At 44.2% G+C, this 15,506-nt stretch overlaps 2 protein-coding genes across 4 annotated transcripts; one reads left to right on the top strand and one right to left on the bottom strand.

Annotated features, from left to right (window-relative positions):
• Positions 1–324: 324 nt before the first annotated feature.
• Positions 325–1,974, top strand: LOC122624365 (zinc finger protein 665-like). The gene is made up of 2 exons (XM_043803873.1): positions 325–401; positions 471–1,974. Coding segments are annotated over exons 1-2 (1,311 nt in total). The 5' UTR covers positions 325–399; the 3' UTR covers positions 1,780–1,974.
• Positions 1,975–10,975: 9,001 nt separating this feature from the next.
• LOC122623677 lies at positions 10,976–14,666 on the bottom strand. 3 transcript variants are annotated; one of them, XM_043802958.1, is made up of 5 exons: positions 14,105–14,665; positions 12,735–13,964; positions 11,920–12,671; positions 11,502–11,859; positions 10,976–11,420 (listed from the first exon to the last, which is right to left on the bottom strand). In XM_043802958.1, the coding sequence occupies exons 1-5, from the start codon at positions 14,229–14,231 to the stop codon at positions 11,128–11,130; spliced, it is 2,760 nt and encodes a 919-aa protein (XP_043658893.1). In that variant the 5' UTR covers positions 14,232–14,665; the 3' UTR covers positions 10,976–11,127. The 3 variants fall into 3 exon arrangements, with proteins under 3 accessions (XP_043658893.1, XP_043658894.1, XP_043658895.1); XM_043802959.1 differs by having other exon boundaries at positions 11,520–11,859; XM_043802960.1 differs by having other exon boundaries at positions 11,256–11,449; positions 11,520–11,859; positions 14,105–14,666.
• Between the last annotated feature and the right edge of the window lie 840 nt (positions 14,667–15,506).

Here is a 15,506-nt window from a genome sequence, read left to right as displayed (position 1 = left end):
AGCACTGATCAAAATAGATACCGGTTTTTTTTACTGTTTTCCACTGCAGTTATTGTTCAATTAATATTTCGAAATGAAAGACTACTGCTTAATATCCTACTGGACTTCAATTTATTTATTTATTGTTATTTCAGCTATGCTGCCGCCAGATTTTTGGCTATTTTAATATAGTCAGCCAATTTTGCAAGACGTGCGTGGTTTTTATTTATATTTTGGCATCAATGCATTTGAATTATTAATAAACTTTTAAAAAGGCATACTTTTTAGCTACGCAACCTAGCTAGTTTTTGACGTTAGCAGCACTGGCCAATGGGGTTTAACAGGGCGATTAGGGCAATATCGAGGTAAACAAAATCATTTGTTGATTTGATTTGCGAAATGTGGTAATACAATAGGAAAATGTAAGTGCATGTGAACAATAATCCATTGTAGAAACATATTAAATGTAAATGTAAATGTCTGCATTTTAGGACAAAGTCGAAGATTTGCCGAACTTGCTTGAAAACCTCGGAAGTCATGGTCAATATATTTGATCATCCACAATACTTGGGAAATAATATTGCGAATATGGTATCGCAGTGCATACAATATCCACTTTATAGAGGTGATTTTCTACCCGAAACCATTTGCTTGCCCTGCCTAAAGGATGCCAAAACTGCCTTTGACACCATCACAAAATTCCAAAGGAGTCACCAGTTTCTCAAGGAGACTGAAATTAAGGCTTTACTGGATGACAAGGAAACGGGTGACCCACAGTTCCATTGCCAGGTGAAGAAGGAGGAATCTGTAGAGGAATTGCCGCCTGTGGGCGCTACCAATGGGCACCAGTTCCAGGTCAAGCTGGAGAAGCTTGAAACTACTTTTCCCCACGAAGAACCCTTTAAAGATGATCACATAGAAGAAGATTCAAAAGGCGATCGATTCCCATTCGAATATATGGAAGACACCCGAGGAAACTCTCCAGAAACTGCAGTACATCACCCGGAGGAGGAGTCTCTCGAGGATCAGCAATTCCAATGCCAAGTTAAGAATGAGCCCATTGATGAAGATCTCTCAGCGGAAGAAGACTACTGCGAACTCGATCACATTGATCAGCACATAAAGACTGAGGACATAGAAGAGAATGTCCTGGAAAGTAGCCCCCGAATCGTTGAGATGCAGGCCAACAGCCGAGTGGAGCCAGAACGCAAACACCAGTGCCCACATTGCCCAAAGAGCTATCATCGCGCGTTCGCGCTGAAGGAACACCTCACAGTTCACACGGCTGAGAAGCCATTCGAGTGCCACCACTGCTCGAAGAGATTCAAAACGGCCAGATATCTGAGGGAGCACCAGACCATACACACCGGCGAACGGCCGTTCAAGTGCACGCACTGCTCGAACACGTACAGAAAGAAGACCTGCCTGCAGCGGCACATCCAAACGTATACGGGAGTACGACCCTTCAAGTGCACCCACTGCCCCAAGACATTTGCCACCGACTACGATTTTCAGTCGCACATCCGAAATTATTCGGGCGACAAACCCTACAAGTGCGGCGCCTGCTCCAAGTCCTTTGCCACGCAATCCGTGCTCAATGTGCATGCCCGCATCCATACGGGCGATAAGCCCTACAAGTGCACCGAGTGCTCGCGCGCCTTCCTATGGAACTCCAGCCTCCAGGGTCACATGCAGCGGCTCCATTCCAAGGAGCACCCCTTCAAGTGCGCCACTTGCAGCGCATCCTTTTTGGCAGAGAGCTCCCTGAATCGGCATATGCGGGTGCACAAGAAGGAGTAGATCTTGCGATGATCGGACATCGTAAACGAAGGGAAATCCAGATTTGTTGGACCCACTGAACTGATATTATTATTTAAAACAAGAAGGCAAATGTGGCATGCACTTTGTATTTTTATTATTTTTATTATTGTATAATACCGCATTTCAAACATGTAAATATCATATGTAAGTTGACTTGTCTGCGCATATCACTGTCTTGTTTCTGTGAAACAAGATCTTGTATGCATGTGAATATCTCTCGGTTAACTAATAAAGTTTTATACGAATTTATATTTAAACGATTGCTGCAGCTTCTTTAGCTCTGGTTTTCAACTGATAACTGACGGAATCTCTGCCCGGCAATTGAAGTGATTCACCACATGGCCAAATGTTCATCGAGATAATTAAAAGGAATCCATGGATTCCGGTTTGTGTCCGCTTCAAGCTGCCTAATGCGAGTTAGAGTCTGCGTCTGCATCTGCATCTGAATTGGAATTTGAATTTGAAGTAGGCCAACATATGTTGTCGTGTCTTGTCCGCACTAAATAAAATGCAACTTTTCGCCGGATTATGCGCATGTGAGTTGGAACACGGAATGACTTTTTTCTGCTATTTCGCTGTGGCAACTGTTTCTGCGTGTGCATAAGTGTATGAGTTCGGCTTCGTGCACTGCGAGAAATCCATGCCAATTGAGGCATCAATTTTAGTGAACATAGATTTTGCTTTTTTGAGGCATTTATTCAACTTTTTAAGCCACTTAAATGGTTGCGTAGCATATTTTTATTGAAAGAGCACCATTTTTGTGGACAGTGCATGTGTTTGCCTGCAGCTTTTCACTTTATTCATGCATAAACTTGCCTGAGAAAGTTTTCGCGTGGCAAAAAGTTGCCACGGGATTTGCTTGGCTGGTGGGAAAACCCTAGCGAAAACCCTACCGAAAAACCCCCAACCACCTCCTCCCCCCTCCAAACACCCGAAAAATCCACCCCCCTTTTGGACACATGCAAATAACATATCGATGCAGCTTTTTCAAATAAACCGCCTCGCCGCCCTCCATGCGCTGCCACGCCCCGTTCTGTGGCTTCCGCCTGTCGCCTGTTGTCCCAGAGGGGATTTAGTGGCATTGCCGGAACGTGCTGCTGCACATGCATCAATTTGGGCGCCACCGCAGCCTCCGATTTCCCAGGCCTTCTTCCCCTCCCCCCTCCTCCCAAACCCAAAACCCCTTTAACCCTTATAGCCACCCCCTTAACCCCACAAGCAGCGCAACCGCCACATACCCACATTAACCCATTGTCCGCCCACTCGATACTTTACCCTTTACTCTTTCATTAGCTACTTTACTAATTTCGTGACAAATGCCAATATATGTGCTTAAATTTATATCCTTTTTAGCATAACTTTCTTAAAACATGCTAACTCTATAAATAAACCACATCTTGAACAGCAAATGATTGGTGTTAAATTCAAAAATAACGTGCGAAATGGAAAGCCATGTTGCCTGCATTTGATTTCTGTTGATTAAAAAGCCGCAAAATTAAATTTTTGATACCATAAATCATTGGCCCTTTCCCCTTCACTCCCCTCCCCTCCCCTCACCACACGCAAACAGCATAATTTATATAAATTTGTTTGCATTTCGGCCTGCAAATAATTGCAAAATGCGGGTCAGCATGCGAGTTTCGTAGGTTATCTTCAACTTATTTATTAAGTTTTATATTTCATTTGTTTGTTATTTATTAATTTCGTTGTATTATTTTCTGCTTTATATTTGCTTTAATTGAAAACGTAATCGAATCTTAGTTGCTAAAACTAAATTCATTAATTTTTAATGAAATGTATATTTTATTTTCTTTCCTGAACTTTCGATTAGGTTTACAAATTGAGTTTTTTGCCCGGAAAATAAAACGAAACCTTATTTAGCTTACGCTTTAACTTTTGCGCACGCAACTTGCGTAAATTTCAGCAGCATTATTTATTTATTTTAATTTTTATGCATTTTAGTGCGCTGCCCCATGGCTTTGATTACATAAATTGCGTATACGCAGTGTGTGCGTGTGTGTCTGCGTGTGTGTGTGTGCACGGTGTGTGTGTGCGTGTGCCAAAGGGCAGGTGATGTTTTGTGGCCTCTCTCAGGTGTAACATGTGTGCCAAGGTGCAGGGAAAAAAGTGAGTGAAAAAAGAAACAGCCGGGAAAATATTATAGAAATGGGCTAAAAAAAAAAGTGAACCAAGCGACTCAAGGCCAAAGCACTTGGCTAGAACGAGATGGCGCCACAGACAGTCAGACATGAATGGGCGGCGGTTGGGCCCGGGGGCCAGGGGGGCGTGGCAGGTGTGCGTGTGAACCACCGAGAGGTGCAAAGTAGTTGCCACTTAAAAGGCGCAAAAAAAAAACACAAAAAAAAACTTCAAACAAACAGCAGCCAAAAAGCTTTGAAGGGTTTTCCCTTTTCACTTTTTCTCATTTTTCACCCTGCAGCTGTTACCGCTTTTCTTCTTCTTCATCGTAGGGGGCGTAGGGCGGGGGCGGTGGCGGTAGCGGGGGCGTGGCAGGCGCTTAGACATGAGCTGGGTGTTGCTGCTTTGGGCCATTGACAGTAAATCCGTTCACATCAACTTGCCTGAAATGCAAGAATGCAAATAGTGTTAAAAATCAACGCTTAAAATGTCATATTTTTTAACTGGTTTAAGTTTAATAAACACACAATTGAAATAAACACAGCTTTGTGCAGCTAATTAACTAAACTAAATCACGAACTATAACAATTTTAGATAATTTACGGAAATTCCAAATTTGTCATCATTAAAAGTTGCAAAAAAGGGCCTAAATCCAGAATATCCAGGCTTAAATGCGCCTTGATGAGAAATGTATTAAATTGTAACAAATTCAGCGAGTTATACCATTTCATATTTGATTCATTAGTTCTCAAGTTATAAAATAATGGAAGGAAAATCATCAAATCAGGGGGGCGTGGCAGGTGTGCGTGTGAACCACCGAGAGGTGCAAAGTAGTTGCCACTTAAAAGGCGCAAAAAAAAAACACAAAAAAAAACTTCAAACAAACAGCAGCCAAAAAGCTTTGAAGGGTTTTCCCTTTTCACTTTTTCTCATTTTTCACCCTGCAGCTGTTACCGCTTTTCTTCTTCTTCATCGTAGGGGGCGTAGGGCGGGGGCGGTGGCGGTAGCGGGGGCGTGGCAGGCGCTTAGACATGAGCTGGGTGTTGCTGCTTTGGGCCATTGACAGTAAATCCGTTCACATCAACTTGCCTGAAATGCAAGAATGCAAATAGTGTTAAAAATCAACGCTTAAAATGTCATATTTTTTAACTGGTTTAAGTTTAATAAACACACAATTGAAATAAACACAGCTTTGTGCAGCTAATTAACTAAACTAAATCACGAACTATAACAATTTTAGATAATTTACGGAAATTCCAAATTTGTCATCATTAAAAGTTGCAAAAAAGGGCCTAAATCCAGAATATCCAGGCTTAAATGCGCCTTGATGAGAAATGTATTAAATTGTAACAAATTCAGCGAGTTATACCATTTCATATTTGATTCATTAGTTCTCAAGTTATAAAATAATGGAAGGAAAATCATCAAATCAAACATATTAATATTGACGTATGGATTCTTTTCATAACTTGGCTAAAAATGATAATATGACAAAGAAAATAGGAGTGTTTCACAGCTTATTAAAAGTGCTAACGAGCTGAATCACTTTTTTTGAGATTTATGTTTGAGTCTTTTGAGATATTTGAGACAAATTGTGAGTTTGTCAAAAATTGGTAAGAAGTAGAGTGCCTTTTTTTGAAATAGTTCAATCAGGAATTTAATTACAAGATCAACCAAAAATGTAATTTTTGTCAATTTTTTTGCAATGTGATTTTTTTTGAGAAAAGACGTCCTTTTTTGCGCAGCTAATTCAATTTGTGTTAATTCGTAAGAGGTAGCAACATATTCGATGCCATTTCAGTTGACTGCCACTTATCGTTTGCCTGTGTCTACCTGTTGTGTGGCACTGATATGAAGGATTTTAAATATTTAATTGCCTCTGCTTGGCATTTATTATTAAAGAATGCAGCTAAAAGCTTAATGTTCAGCCATTCATATTTAATTATTTTGTAATTTTGCTGTTCCTGCTGGCTTTTATTTATTTGCAACCGCACCGCAATGCTAAATATATATATATATTTTTTCGGTTGCACTTTTTATGCCTTTGAACTACTAAATTGCTCTCCCTTTCTCTCGGCCTTTCTCTTTCACTTTCTCCGCGTGCGTGTGTGTGTGTGTGCCTGTGTGTGTGTGTCTGCCTTGCCACCATTGCCACCCAGATCATCATCCCCTTCGCCATCATCATCATCATCGTCGTCGTCGTCGCGGGCGCCTGGCAACCCTGACCTGAATTCAACTCTAAAATTTGTGCGAGCTCTCTGGTATTTCAGTTTTGCACATTTTTCGCCTTTATTTCTGTGCAGCAAATCAGTAAGCGCGCGTGTGAGTGTTAATTTAATATTTGTTTGGGCAAAGAACAAAAAAAATTGGGAAACAAAAAAATAGGAAGAGTATAAAACCCAGGGAAACAACACAACACAACGAGTGAAACCAGAGTTAATCTACATTTTTCAAGTTAGTTGCACTTGGCAAGCATGGAAAGGTGCAAGGCATGCAGATGGAATTTAATTTCAGAAATGCAACAATATATTGCAGTAATGCCATGGCAGTAAGAGGTTTCTTAACAGAAACAAATTACTTACGAAGGTTAATCTAGAGTTGCATTTTAAAAGCCAATCTCCTGAATCTCATAAGCACTATGCTAATAAACCAAGCACCTTTGAGATAGTTGCATACGCATGCGACATTTTCATTTGGAGCAAAAAGTATATTGGCTTTTGATTGAATGCATCCAATAACTTCGCAAACCAAAGTCACACCCTCACCCAAATGGGGATCCTCCATCCGGAGCAACCGGGATGCAAGTGGAAGAGCAAGAGCATTCCGGGGGCACACAGTTGAGGCAGCAGTTCATTAATAAGTGACCAAGCGGTGTCATAAGCAGTTCATTAATTAGGGACATGCACACCCTGGAGAGCAAACAATCCGGCATCCTTTTTGCCAGGACTCGAAAGGACTCGCTCCTTTGGCTCCCCTTTGCATTTGCCTGGTCGAATCTGTCACGAAAATTCGCCCACATGGCGGTGAAGGAGCTTAAACACAGCTCGGATGGCACAGCTCCTGGCATTTATGCTTTGTGCTGACGTCTTCCCCACTTTTCCCGCACTTTCCCCGCACTTTCCCGCACCCATATTCCTAGTGGTTTTCCATGAGTTTTCCATGGGTTTTCCATGGCTGTGGCTCGAAGTAGTTTCCGTTGGCAGTGGCTGTTCCATAGCTCCATAGTTCCATTCCCTTGTCAGGTATTTCAGCTTGTTGTTTGCTGCAGTTATGTGTTTAACTGCCACACACACACAGCACACACATGGCACACACACACACCCCCCCTAATCACCCCCACCCTGCAATCCCACGGCTGGTGGTAAAGGGCCATGTCAACTGGCATACGAAACCAATTTCCTTTTTATGGCAAATGAAATGAAAATTTGAAATGACCACAAAACCGAAGGGAGCTGAAAACTCTGTGAGATGCAGGCGGAAAAAGGCAAGATAGTTCACTCCAAAAAAAAGGGATTCTATTCAAATAAATGAGTCGAACTTGTGTTGCAATCAAGGAACAAAAAGGAATAAATACTTCTAGCCACTACTTCATTGCAATAAGGTATGGTTTTAAGTTTACTAAGCATATTTAACTGCGTGCCAAATACAATTGAGGTAACTAGTTAATTAAATTGCAGTGTAGAGGAGCTGCAAAGGGAATTCCCCCAGAAGGTGAGAGCATATCTGCACAGGAAATGGGCACTCGGACATGATGCGACATTGTGCTGGAATGCCACTCGCTCCTCAAACTGCCCACTGAAAGTATATGCACACACATCCTTGGGGATCCTGCGATGAGCACCGACACATTAACGGATGAAAAGTGGCCGAAACAACTGAATTAGCCATGCAACGACAGCTCAAGGCATTCCAGGTTTCGGTATTCAGGATTCAGTTACCAGGATTCAGTTACCAGGTTCTAGGATCTCCAGCTCCATCTGCACTTGCTGGCCAACTGGTTATGGCCATGTACATACCACGCAGAGCATCCAAACATCTGCTGCCCCCCTTCCCCAAGTCCCCCAAAGACTCCGCCCCGCCTCTCCGCCTATTTTTTGGGGTCAACCAAGCAATCTACCCGCAGCGGCTTTGCGGTGGATTTATTTTATTGCCAGAGATGAGACACCAACAAGAAAAGGCATCGGAAATGAGCGGAGTTCAAATAAACGACGCTGTTTTCACACTCATAAAATCAAATTAAATCGAGCAAGATGGAAACGTGTGTGTGTGTGTGTTTTGTGGCTCTGAATAAGTGAATGCATGTAGAACAAGTTGTTAATAACATAATATATACATACACATATGCATTTATTGTAATATTTAACAATCAGCTGCATTGTGAGCAATTACCTTAAGGCATTACGCTCATTAATTGCCTTTTTAAAATTGAAAATTAACATTTTTAAAGGGTACAAACGCACCGGCAGCATCACGAATTGGAATAGGTTGCGGTTGTCCCAGCCAAGCTGCCGTTTTGTGTGTGGTTTTCGCCTTAATCCTTTCGCCTCCTAACTGCCTAACTGCCCAACTGCCTAACTAACCCAAACCAATCGAGCTCCTTGTTGCCGCTTCGTCCTTTTTGGCCATCTTGTGCTCCTGGAAAGCGGTGCGCAGCCCATAAAACGCCATACATATGCGCATTTCATTTGATTTGATTTAATTTTATTGCCCTTTATGTACATTGCTGCTTGGCTGCTCTTTGTTGCCAAAAGGAAAAGGAAAAAAAAAAAACAATTACAAAAAAAAATAGAGACCAAAACAAAGGGAAACGCGAACGGACTGTGCCACTTTGTGTTGGAATTAATTATACACTGTACTTGCAGAGCGAAAGGGTATGATAGGTTCGTTGATAAGTATGTAACGTGTAGAAGATAGCGTTTTCGAACTTCCCCCGCCAGGTGGAGCTGTTATCTTCGCAGGCGGGCGAGTATTGGGTATCTGGTAGTCGAGCTACCCAACTATTGCGTTCTTCCTCCTTTAATTTGATTTTTATTTATTTATGCCAATGGAAATGGTCAAGGCAATTCACAAAAGTCGAAGGCAAAAGGAATTTAAATTTTTCAATATTTTCAATTCTATACCATTATTTTCCTGTTATATCATTGGAATATGAACTAATGATTAAAGTTAAGTTTCTAAGAGCTTCAAGCAGCATTTCTTCGGTTTTCGCTTAACTAAAACACAATAAAATGTAAGCCCAAGTTGAGTTTGTTTACGCGAATGTGTATGTGTTTCGAGCCGCTTTTCTTTGTAATTTTCCTTGGGTTTTTGCATACCCTTTGTACGACTGTCAATCTATTTTAGCCAAGTCAGTCAGCCAGTTAGCCTGGTTCAAAGGTTGAACTGCCTTTGTCCCGGCCACTGAGCCTATTTGTCTGCCACTGTCTTCTTCGGTTTTTTCTTCATTTGATTTTTCGCTTGCTCCAGATCCTGTAGATCCAAGCGGCGGAGTTGAGTCCGTTTATATGGCCAGTCATGTGGCACGCATCATCATTTATCAAAAAAACAACGCGGCAACAATTCGCAGGGCTGACAACAAGCCAAAAAACATCCTCCAATCCAATCTTTCGTAACGAAAGACTCCCAACATGTCCCACCCACAAAAGTCGTCGCCGTTTTCTTGTCGCTACTATTTTCACCCACTCTCTTACAGTTTTGTACATTTTTTGGTTTGTTGTTGTTGTTTTTCTGGCTATTCGGTCTCCTGCGTTTCCTTGGATGCTTTATTGTTGTTGTCGACGCTTATCTGCCGTTTGACATTGATGTGTCGGGGTACAGTAGTCAACATTGACAAATACACGCTACTTTTTACCATTAGTACAAGAGATAGTTGAATTAAGTAGAAATGTGAATTTGTGAACGGTTTGTTGCACCAGAAGAGAACACGCTGCGTATGAGTAATATTTGTCATACATTTATGAATACATATTGACAAAAAGGTTTTCTTTATTTTACCGAATTTGATCACGTTACTATAGTGTTGGTGGTTCACTTTGCCAGGGGTTTCACTGTATGCAGCGCTTGTTGGTCCTGTCATGTAACGGTTAAATCTGCATGAAAAATTAATGCTCTGTTGTTGATACGCGAAAGTGGAGAGGGAAAGTGGTCGCGGTATTGAGTATGTAAACACACACACATACATATGAACATAGATCTGTGTCTGCGAAGTGTTGTGTGTCGAAATTAGCATTGGCTTGCGGTACTATTCCACCCACAGATTTACAGTTGCCCACCACGATGCAAAAATCGGCCCAAAATCTGTAGATAGCCTCCTTTTTTGCCTTAATTTTACAAAAATGTAAACAACATTTGCTTCACATATGTAACTTTAAAAATGTATAATTTTTCTTTTTAAAATGACAAAAACAACAAAAACAAGCAGCCACAGAAGCCGCAGCAAAAAGTCAGAAAGTTAAACGTCCCTCTTCATTTCTTCCCCCAGGTACTCACCGCTTTCCTCAAGCTCTTTCCACTTCAGAGCTGACAGCTGGTTGTAGCTCCTGGAAAATAGCTAGCTCAGGCACTTCCTCCAGTAGGTCGAAATCACATTATTGATATCCTCTGCTGCCATATATCACATATCACTGCACCACTCACTCACAATTCGAATTTAAAAAAAAACGTCGAAAAGGTTGTTTGCTTACGTAGGACTTTTGAGAAGCGCAGAGAAGGGCGCATATATTTTGGTATTATTTAGTATTAAGTATTTAGTATTATTTAGTATTTATTATTATTTAGTATTTTTATTCTAGTATTATTCAGTATTTAGTATTATTTAGTATTTAGAACTTAGTATTTTTTAGTATTATTCATTATTCCTTTTAATGTAACGTATTACTTTCAGGTATCTTTCTTATAATTTTTTAATTTAACTTTGAATGCCACCTAGAACAATGGAAATAGTTTTAATTAAGTATAATTATTATTCAATAATATATAAGATTGTTCTCCGATGCACACACTTTGTTTACCTATGCATTTGCTGTTTTGAAAGACATTGATTTCGTGAGATTTTATTGTACTGTTAAGTTGACCGTTACATTGGATTTATCTGTCTGTCTGTCTATCTCTCTCACGCTTCATGGTGGGAACAATTGCGAGAGTAGTAAGTGGGTGAGCACGGGCGACATGGCGGGACACAGTGAACACTCAGTAGCTGGGACGCCATGGGAAATATGGAAAGTGGAACTGACGCCGCTGCTGCGCCGACTGCGACGCCGACGGCGACTGCGACTGCAACTGCAACGATCGACGTGTTGTTGTCGCCGCTGCTGCTGTCGGCGTTTCCTTTCCCGATCTCCGACCAGCTCCACCAACTCCAACTCCCCTTCCCCCTCCTCCACCAGAAATCGCAGCTCCATTCCCCTTTTTCGCTGTTGTTTTTGCCGTTAGCACAATTGCAGCAGTCCGCTTCGCTGTTAAAGGCGCTGTTGCAGTAGCAGCTGTAAAGAGTCAACAGGATTTATTTGTACTAAAAGAAGTAAACAAATGTTATAAGAAATGATCTAAATCCGAAACTTTACCTTTAAAAAGCTGCTCACCTGCTGTCTTCATCTGTGATCGTTTCAATCCCCTCGTTTTCAGAACCAATCTATCTAATTCTGGTCTCGCTGTTAATGACGAATGAGTCACAGTGCCCGCTTTGGATACCACCTGCTTCGAACTGGCTGCACTGCGTCTGACCATCGCTCGAGCATTGCACCGACTGGAGGTGGTTGATTGTGTCGAGCCGTGGTGACTCTGCAGCTTGGAGGTTTGTTTGGACCCCTCGATGGCTGATGGACTTATCGGGGATTCCTGCAGATGCTGCGCCTGCTGATGGAGGATCTCCGCCTTGAGTATCTGCTGCTGGGTGCGGAAGGCGCGCTTGTAGGCCGAGACCTGTCAAGGATCATTGGATTGGAGCTACATGTTATATGTGAGTGCATGTGTATTAACTACCTGCGAGGCACTCGCCACCAGCAGCTGATTGGCTCCCTTGAGTTGGGCTGCAGTCCTGTCCTCCCGCTTTAGATTCTTCTCCTGCTTTCGATGCGTCTGCGCTTTCTTGCACGGATTAGCCGCAGTCAAGTCGGCCTCTTTGGCCGACTGCAGGAAGGATCGATGGCTGGAGCGGCTCACCTGGTTGCTGGTCACCTTGGTCACTCGCGGCATGTCCTGTGGACTCTCCAGCGGCAGCTTGTTCTTCACCATGTCCTTGACGTCGAGCAGGCTGAGTGGCAGATCCTCGCTCGTTGGTTCATCCACTTTGGGTGAGATCTGCAGACTCTGTTGCTGCAATTGGACGCGACGCACGGGTGCAACGGTGGCTCTACTGGGCTCATCTTGGACTGAAGCCGATCCCGAGGTGGCTTGCGAAGTGCCTTGGGAAGTGGAACCGGAATTGGCTCTACCATGCTCCGGATTCACTGTTGTCGATTCCGTAGTATCGTCCTTAATCTTTATCCCTTCAATCGAGCGTAATTTTGTCGCAGATCCAGATGGGAATTCCCAATTTTGGCTACTACCACTCGCGTTTCCCACCGAAGCGTTGTCTGATTTAGTTACATTGGTTATCAAATCCGTTGCGCATGGGCTACTTGATCTGGGGTACTTGCGCCAATCTTCACCTGGATTAACATCCCAATCGCCCGATGTGTCTTCCGAACTCTTTGAACATCCGAAATCGGCTACCGACCTTTTGCCCAATCCATCTGCATATACATTCAATCATGGAGTTTATGATAGAATAGTTACATATATCTAGATGTGCTTACCTTCATATCCTCCCAAAGAATTATCCCATGTGATGGTCGAGGGGCTGGGCCTGAAACTAGTCCGCGAACTGCTGTCCAGGCTGGATCCCCGAGTGGTTCCATCGAATCCCCGCGGACCGAGTGGAGTGGCGGGTCGCGCCATGGTTTCCAGGGATTCCATCAGCTGAACCGCGCCGGACTCCAGGCTACGGCTCCTCTGGCGATAGTTGGCGTGCAGCACATTGTGGAAGCTGAGCTGGCGCGGCTGTTGTCTCACCTGCAAACGCCGCGTGGCGGCGTTGGATGTGGTGGCATTGGTGGCATTGGCGGCATTGGTGGCATTGGTGGTGTTGTTGGTATTGGTTGACCTTGCCGAGTGCTTTTCAATTCGACTCCTTGGCGAATCACGGATGGTGGTATTGATGGGTCTCTGCTGGCTCCGATTGAAGGCATAAGTGGCCACGGGTCCATCGGCGAACTGGATGTACTCGAACTGCTTGATGCGATCGCCCAAAGTCTGGAAGCGGAGGCGCATCTCCGACGGCTGGCGTCCGTTTCTGGTGATGGTGCTGCCATTTCCGGTCGCCCCACCGAGTCCGGACCGCTTGCGCCCGCCATCCAACTTGCTCAGCACCGAAATGCGACGCTTGAGGGCGGCATCCACCGGCATTAGGGCGTCGCCATCGTTCCGTGGCATTTGGATGCCCTGGGCCAGTGTGCTCTTCGCCATGGCCGCAATGTGGTGTTTCCTGCTCGGCGGCATCATCGCTACGGATCCCAAAGCAGACGCGGATGGTCGGGGTGGCATGCTCATGGATCGGCCACTGAACATGCCCATGTCCACCACCAGGTGGTTGTCCTCTTTGGAGTCGCTGCTTTTGCGCATCGATCGGCTCTTGCGCTCCCGCTTCGCCTTGCTCTTGCGCAAGGAACCGACCAGGATCCCGGTGCGGGATGACTCGCTACTGCGCCCGCTGGAGCAGCTCGAACTGGCGACCCTTCGCACGGAACTCTGGCCGTAAACGGAGGCGTAAGGACGAGCCGCCGTAAAGGACATGGAGCGCGAACGATTCGCCTGCATCATCGAGTACAGAAATTGGCCGGAATTGCCGTTGCTGGCCGCCGACGCCTGATCCGCCTGCATGATGTGGCTGCGCGGATAGTTGTCGTTGGCACTGGGCTTCGCCTCCGCCCTCTTGATCCGGCGCAAAGGACCAACGTTCTCCGTCCGGAAACGCGGGTGTCGATTGTCTGCAAATTGTGGTTATTTACTATCTTCCCGAAGTTAGCAGATAGATATTATGCATTCAAATCATATGGTTTCATACGCATAACAGAATCTTATCCTAACATGTTATGTTACACATATGTAAAGTGCAACTGTAACTTACGTGAACTGTAGCCGCGCTCATAGTACGTCCTAACGGCACTTTCGTACAGCTCGCTGGTGTTGCGCAAGAACCAGGGCTGCATTCGGGTATTCACTTTGATCAGGCGGTTTATCTGGTCGGGCTTCATCGTAGCGCCGGTTGGGATGGGATGGGTTCTACTCCGGACGTCGGTTCTACGTAGGTGGCTCAGGTATGTGTGGCTGGCGTGGCCACAGAGGTATCGATATCGATTGGCTTGAACTTGAACAATTTTGCTTTCAAAATGCACGGGAATCGGTGATAATGTTTGAATTTTTATTTGCCTGTTGGCCTGTCAGACCACTTTTGAGTTGCTTGAGAATTTAATGCTCTTAAAACGAATGACTTGAATGGGGGAGGGTGGCAAACGGGCGAAAAGTAATCGAAACGTAACTAACTGTGTTGTACTAAAACATGCCGGTGCGGGAAAATGATTAAGTCTGTCTGTATTTTGAAAAGAATCAAAAAGGAAAAAATCACACGCACGAAACTCAAGTAACGTTAACGTTGAAGCCGAGTAAAAAGAAATGTTACATTTATATCGATCACACTCGATTTTGACACTACAATTGAGGTCTGCTCAGTTCATTCCATATATCATATGGAGTAAGTTACTACTGTAACTTAAAGCACTCGAAAGCGAAGTCCTTTTGCTAGTCAATATGAGCTATAGCTATAGTTGAGCCATCTTTAATCCAACGAATCCCTCTGCGATGGAACATGAGCACCCATGAGCTCAGTCTGCGGCTTTCGCGTGTCGTCCGAAACGAACGAAGCCCGTAACTTAGTTGTATAATTATGTGTGTTTCAATCAAATTAGCCCACACCGGTCATACATAATGCACTTCATGCTCACTCACTCGTTAGTCAACGCTGCTAATCCGAGTCAACCATTCCAAGCCCCAAGCCCCAAGCCCCAAGTCCAAACAACGTCGAGCCAACTCCGTGGCCCCACGAAAAAGCAGCCATTTGACATTGATTTATCAGTGGCTGTCAAAGTGCCGTCATCCGCCACCCGCTTGCCCACCCGCTCTTCCACCCGCTTCTCCACCCGATTTTCCACCCACTTCCACCCGATTTTCCACCCACTTCCGCCCCCAAAGCCACACTACGTCCAGTGGGCGTGGTCAAGGTAAAAATGTAATAATTAGCCGCAGTGATGTGATGATGTTCGGGGTCACCACTCCGCCACTCCCCTCGTTAGCCGTGGTATCTGTATCGTATCTGTGTCCCATCGTGGTGCCTCGATTTTGAGCTTGGCCAGCAGCAATTTGTCAAAGTTTGGCCTGAAAAATGAATGCTGGTCGTCCTGTGGATGCACTCGAAGAAATTGCATAGTCAAAGCAATTAGGCAATATCATTCCACTGCTGTTCACTGTGTTAA

Source organism: Drosophila teissieri, chromosome X (genome assembly GCF_016746235.2).
Source record: "Drosophila teissieri strain GT53w chromosome X, Prin_Dtei_1.1, whole genome shotgun sequence".
Taxonomy (NCBI): domain Eukaryota; kingdom Metazoa; phylum Arthropoda; class Insecta; order Diptera; family Drosophilidae; genus Drosophila; species Drosophila teissieri.
Note: the sequence above shows the minus strand (reverse complement) of the source record. Positions and strands in the feature narration are given on the sequence as shown.

What these genes read in the sequence shown, in the direction of transcription:
- LOC122623677 (XM_043802958.1), bottom strand. Translation starts at nt 14,231, where the DNA reads ATGAAGCCCGACCAGATAAACCGCCTGATCAAAGTGAATACCCGAATG. An exon ending in TGAGCGCGGCTACAGTTCAC is followed by an intron (nt 13,965 to 14,104) that starts GTAAGTTACAGT and finishes CACAATTTGCAG; the next exon opens with ACAATCGACACCCGCGTTTC. An exon ending in TGGTGGCGAGTGCCTCGCAG is followed by an intron (nt 11,860 to 11,919) that starts GTAGTTAATACA and finishes GATCCTTGACAG; the next exon opens with GTCTCGGCCTACAAGCGCGC.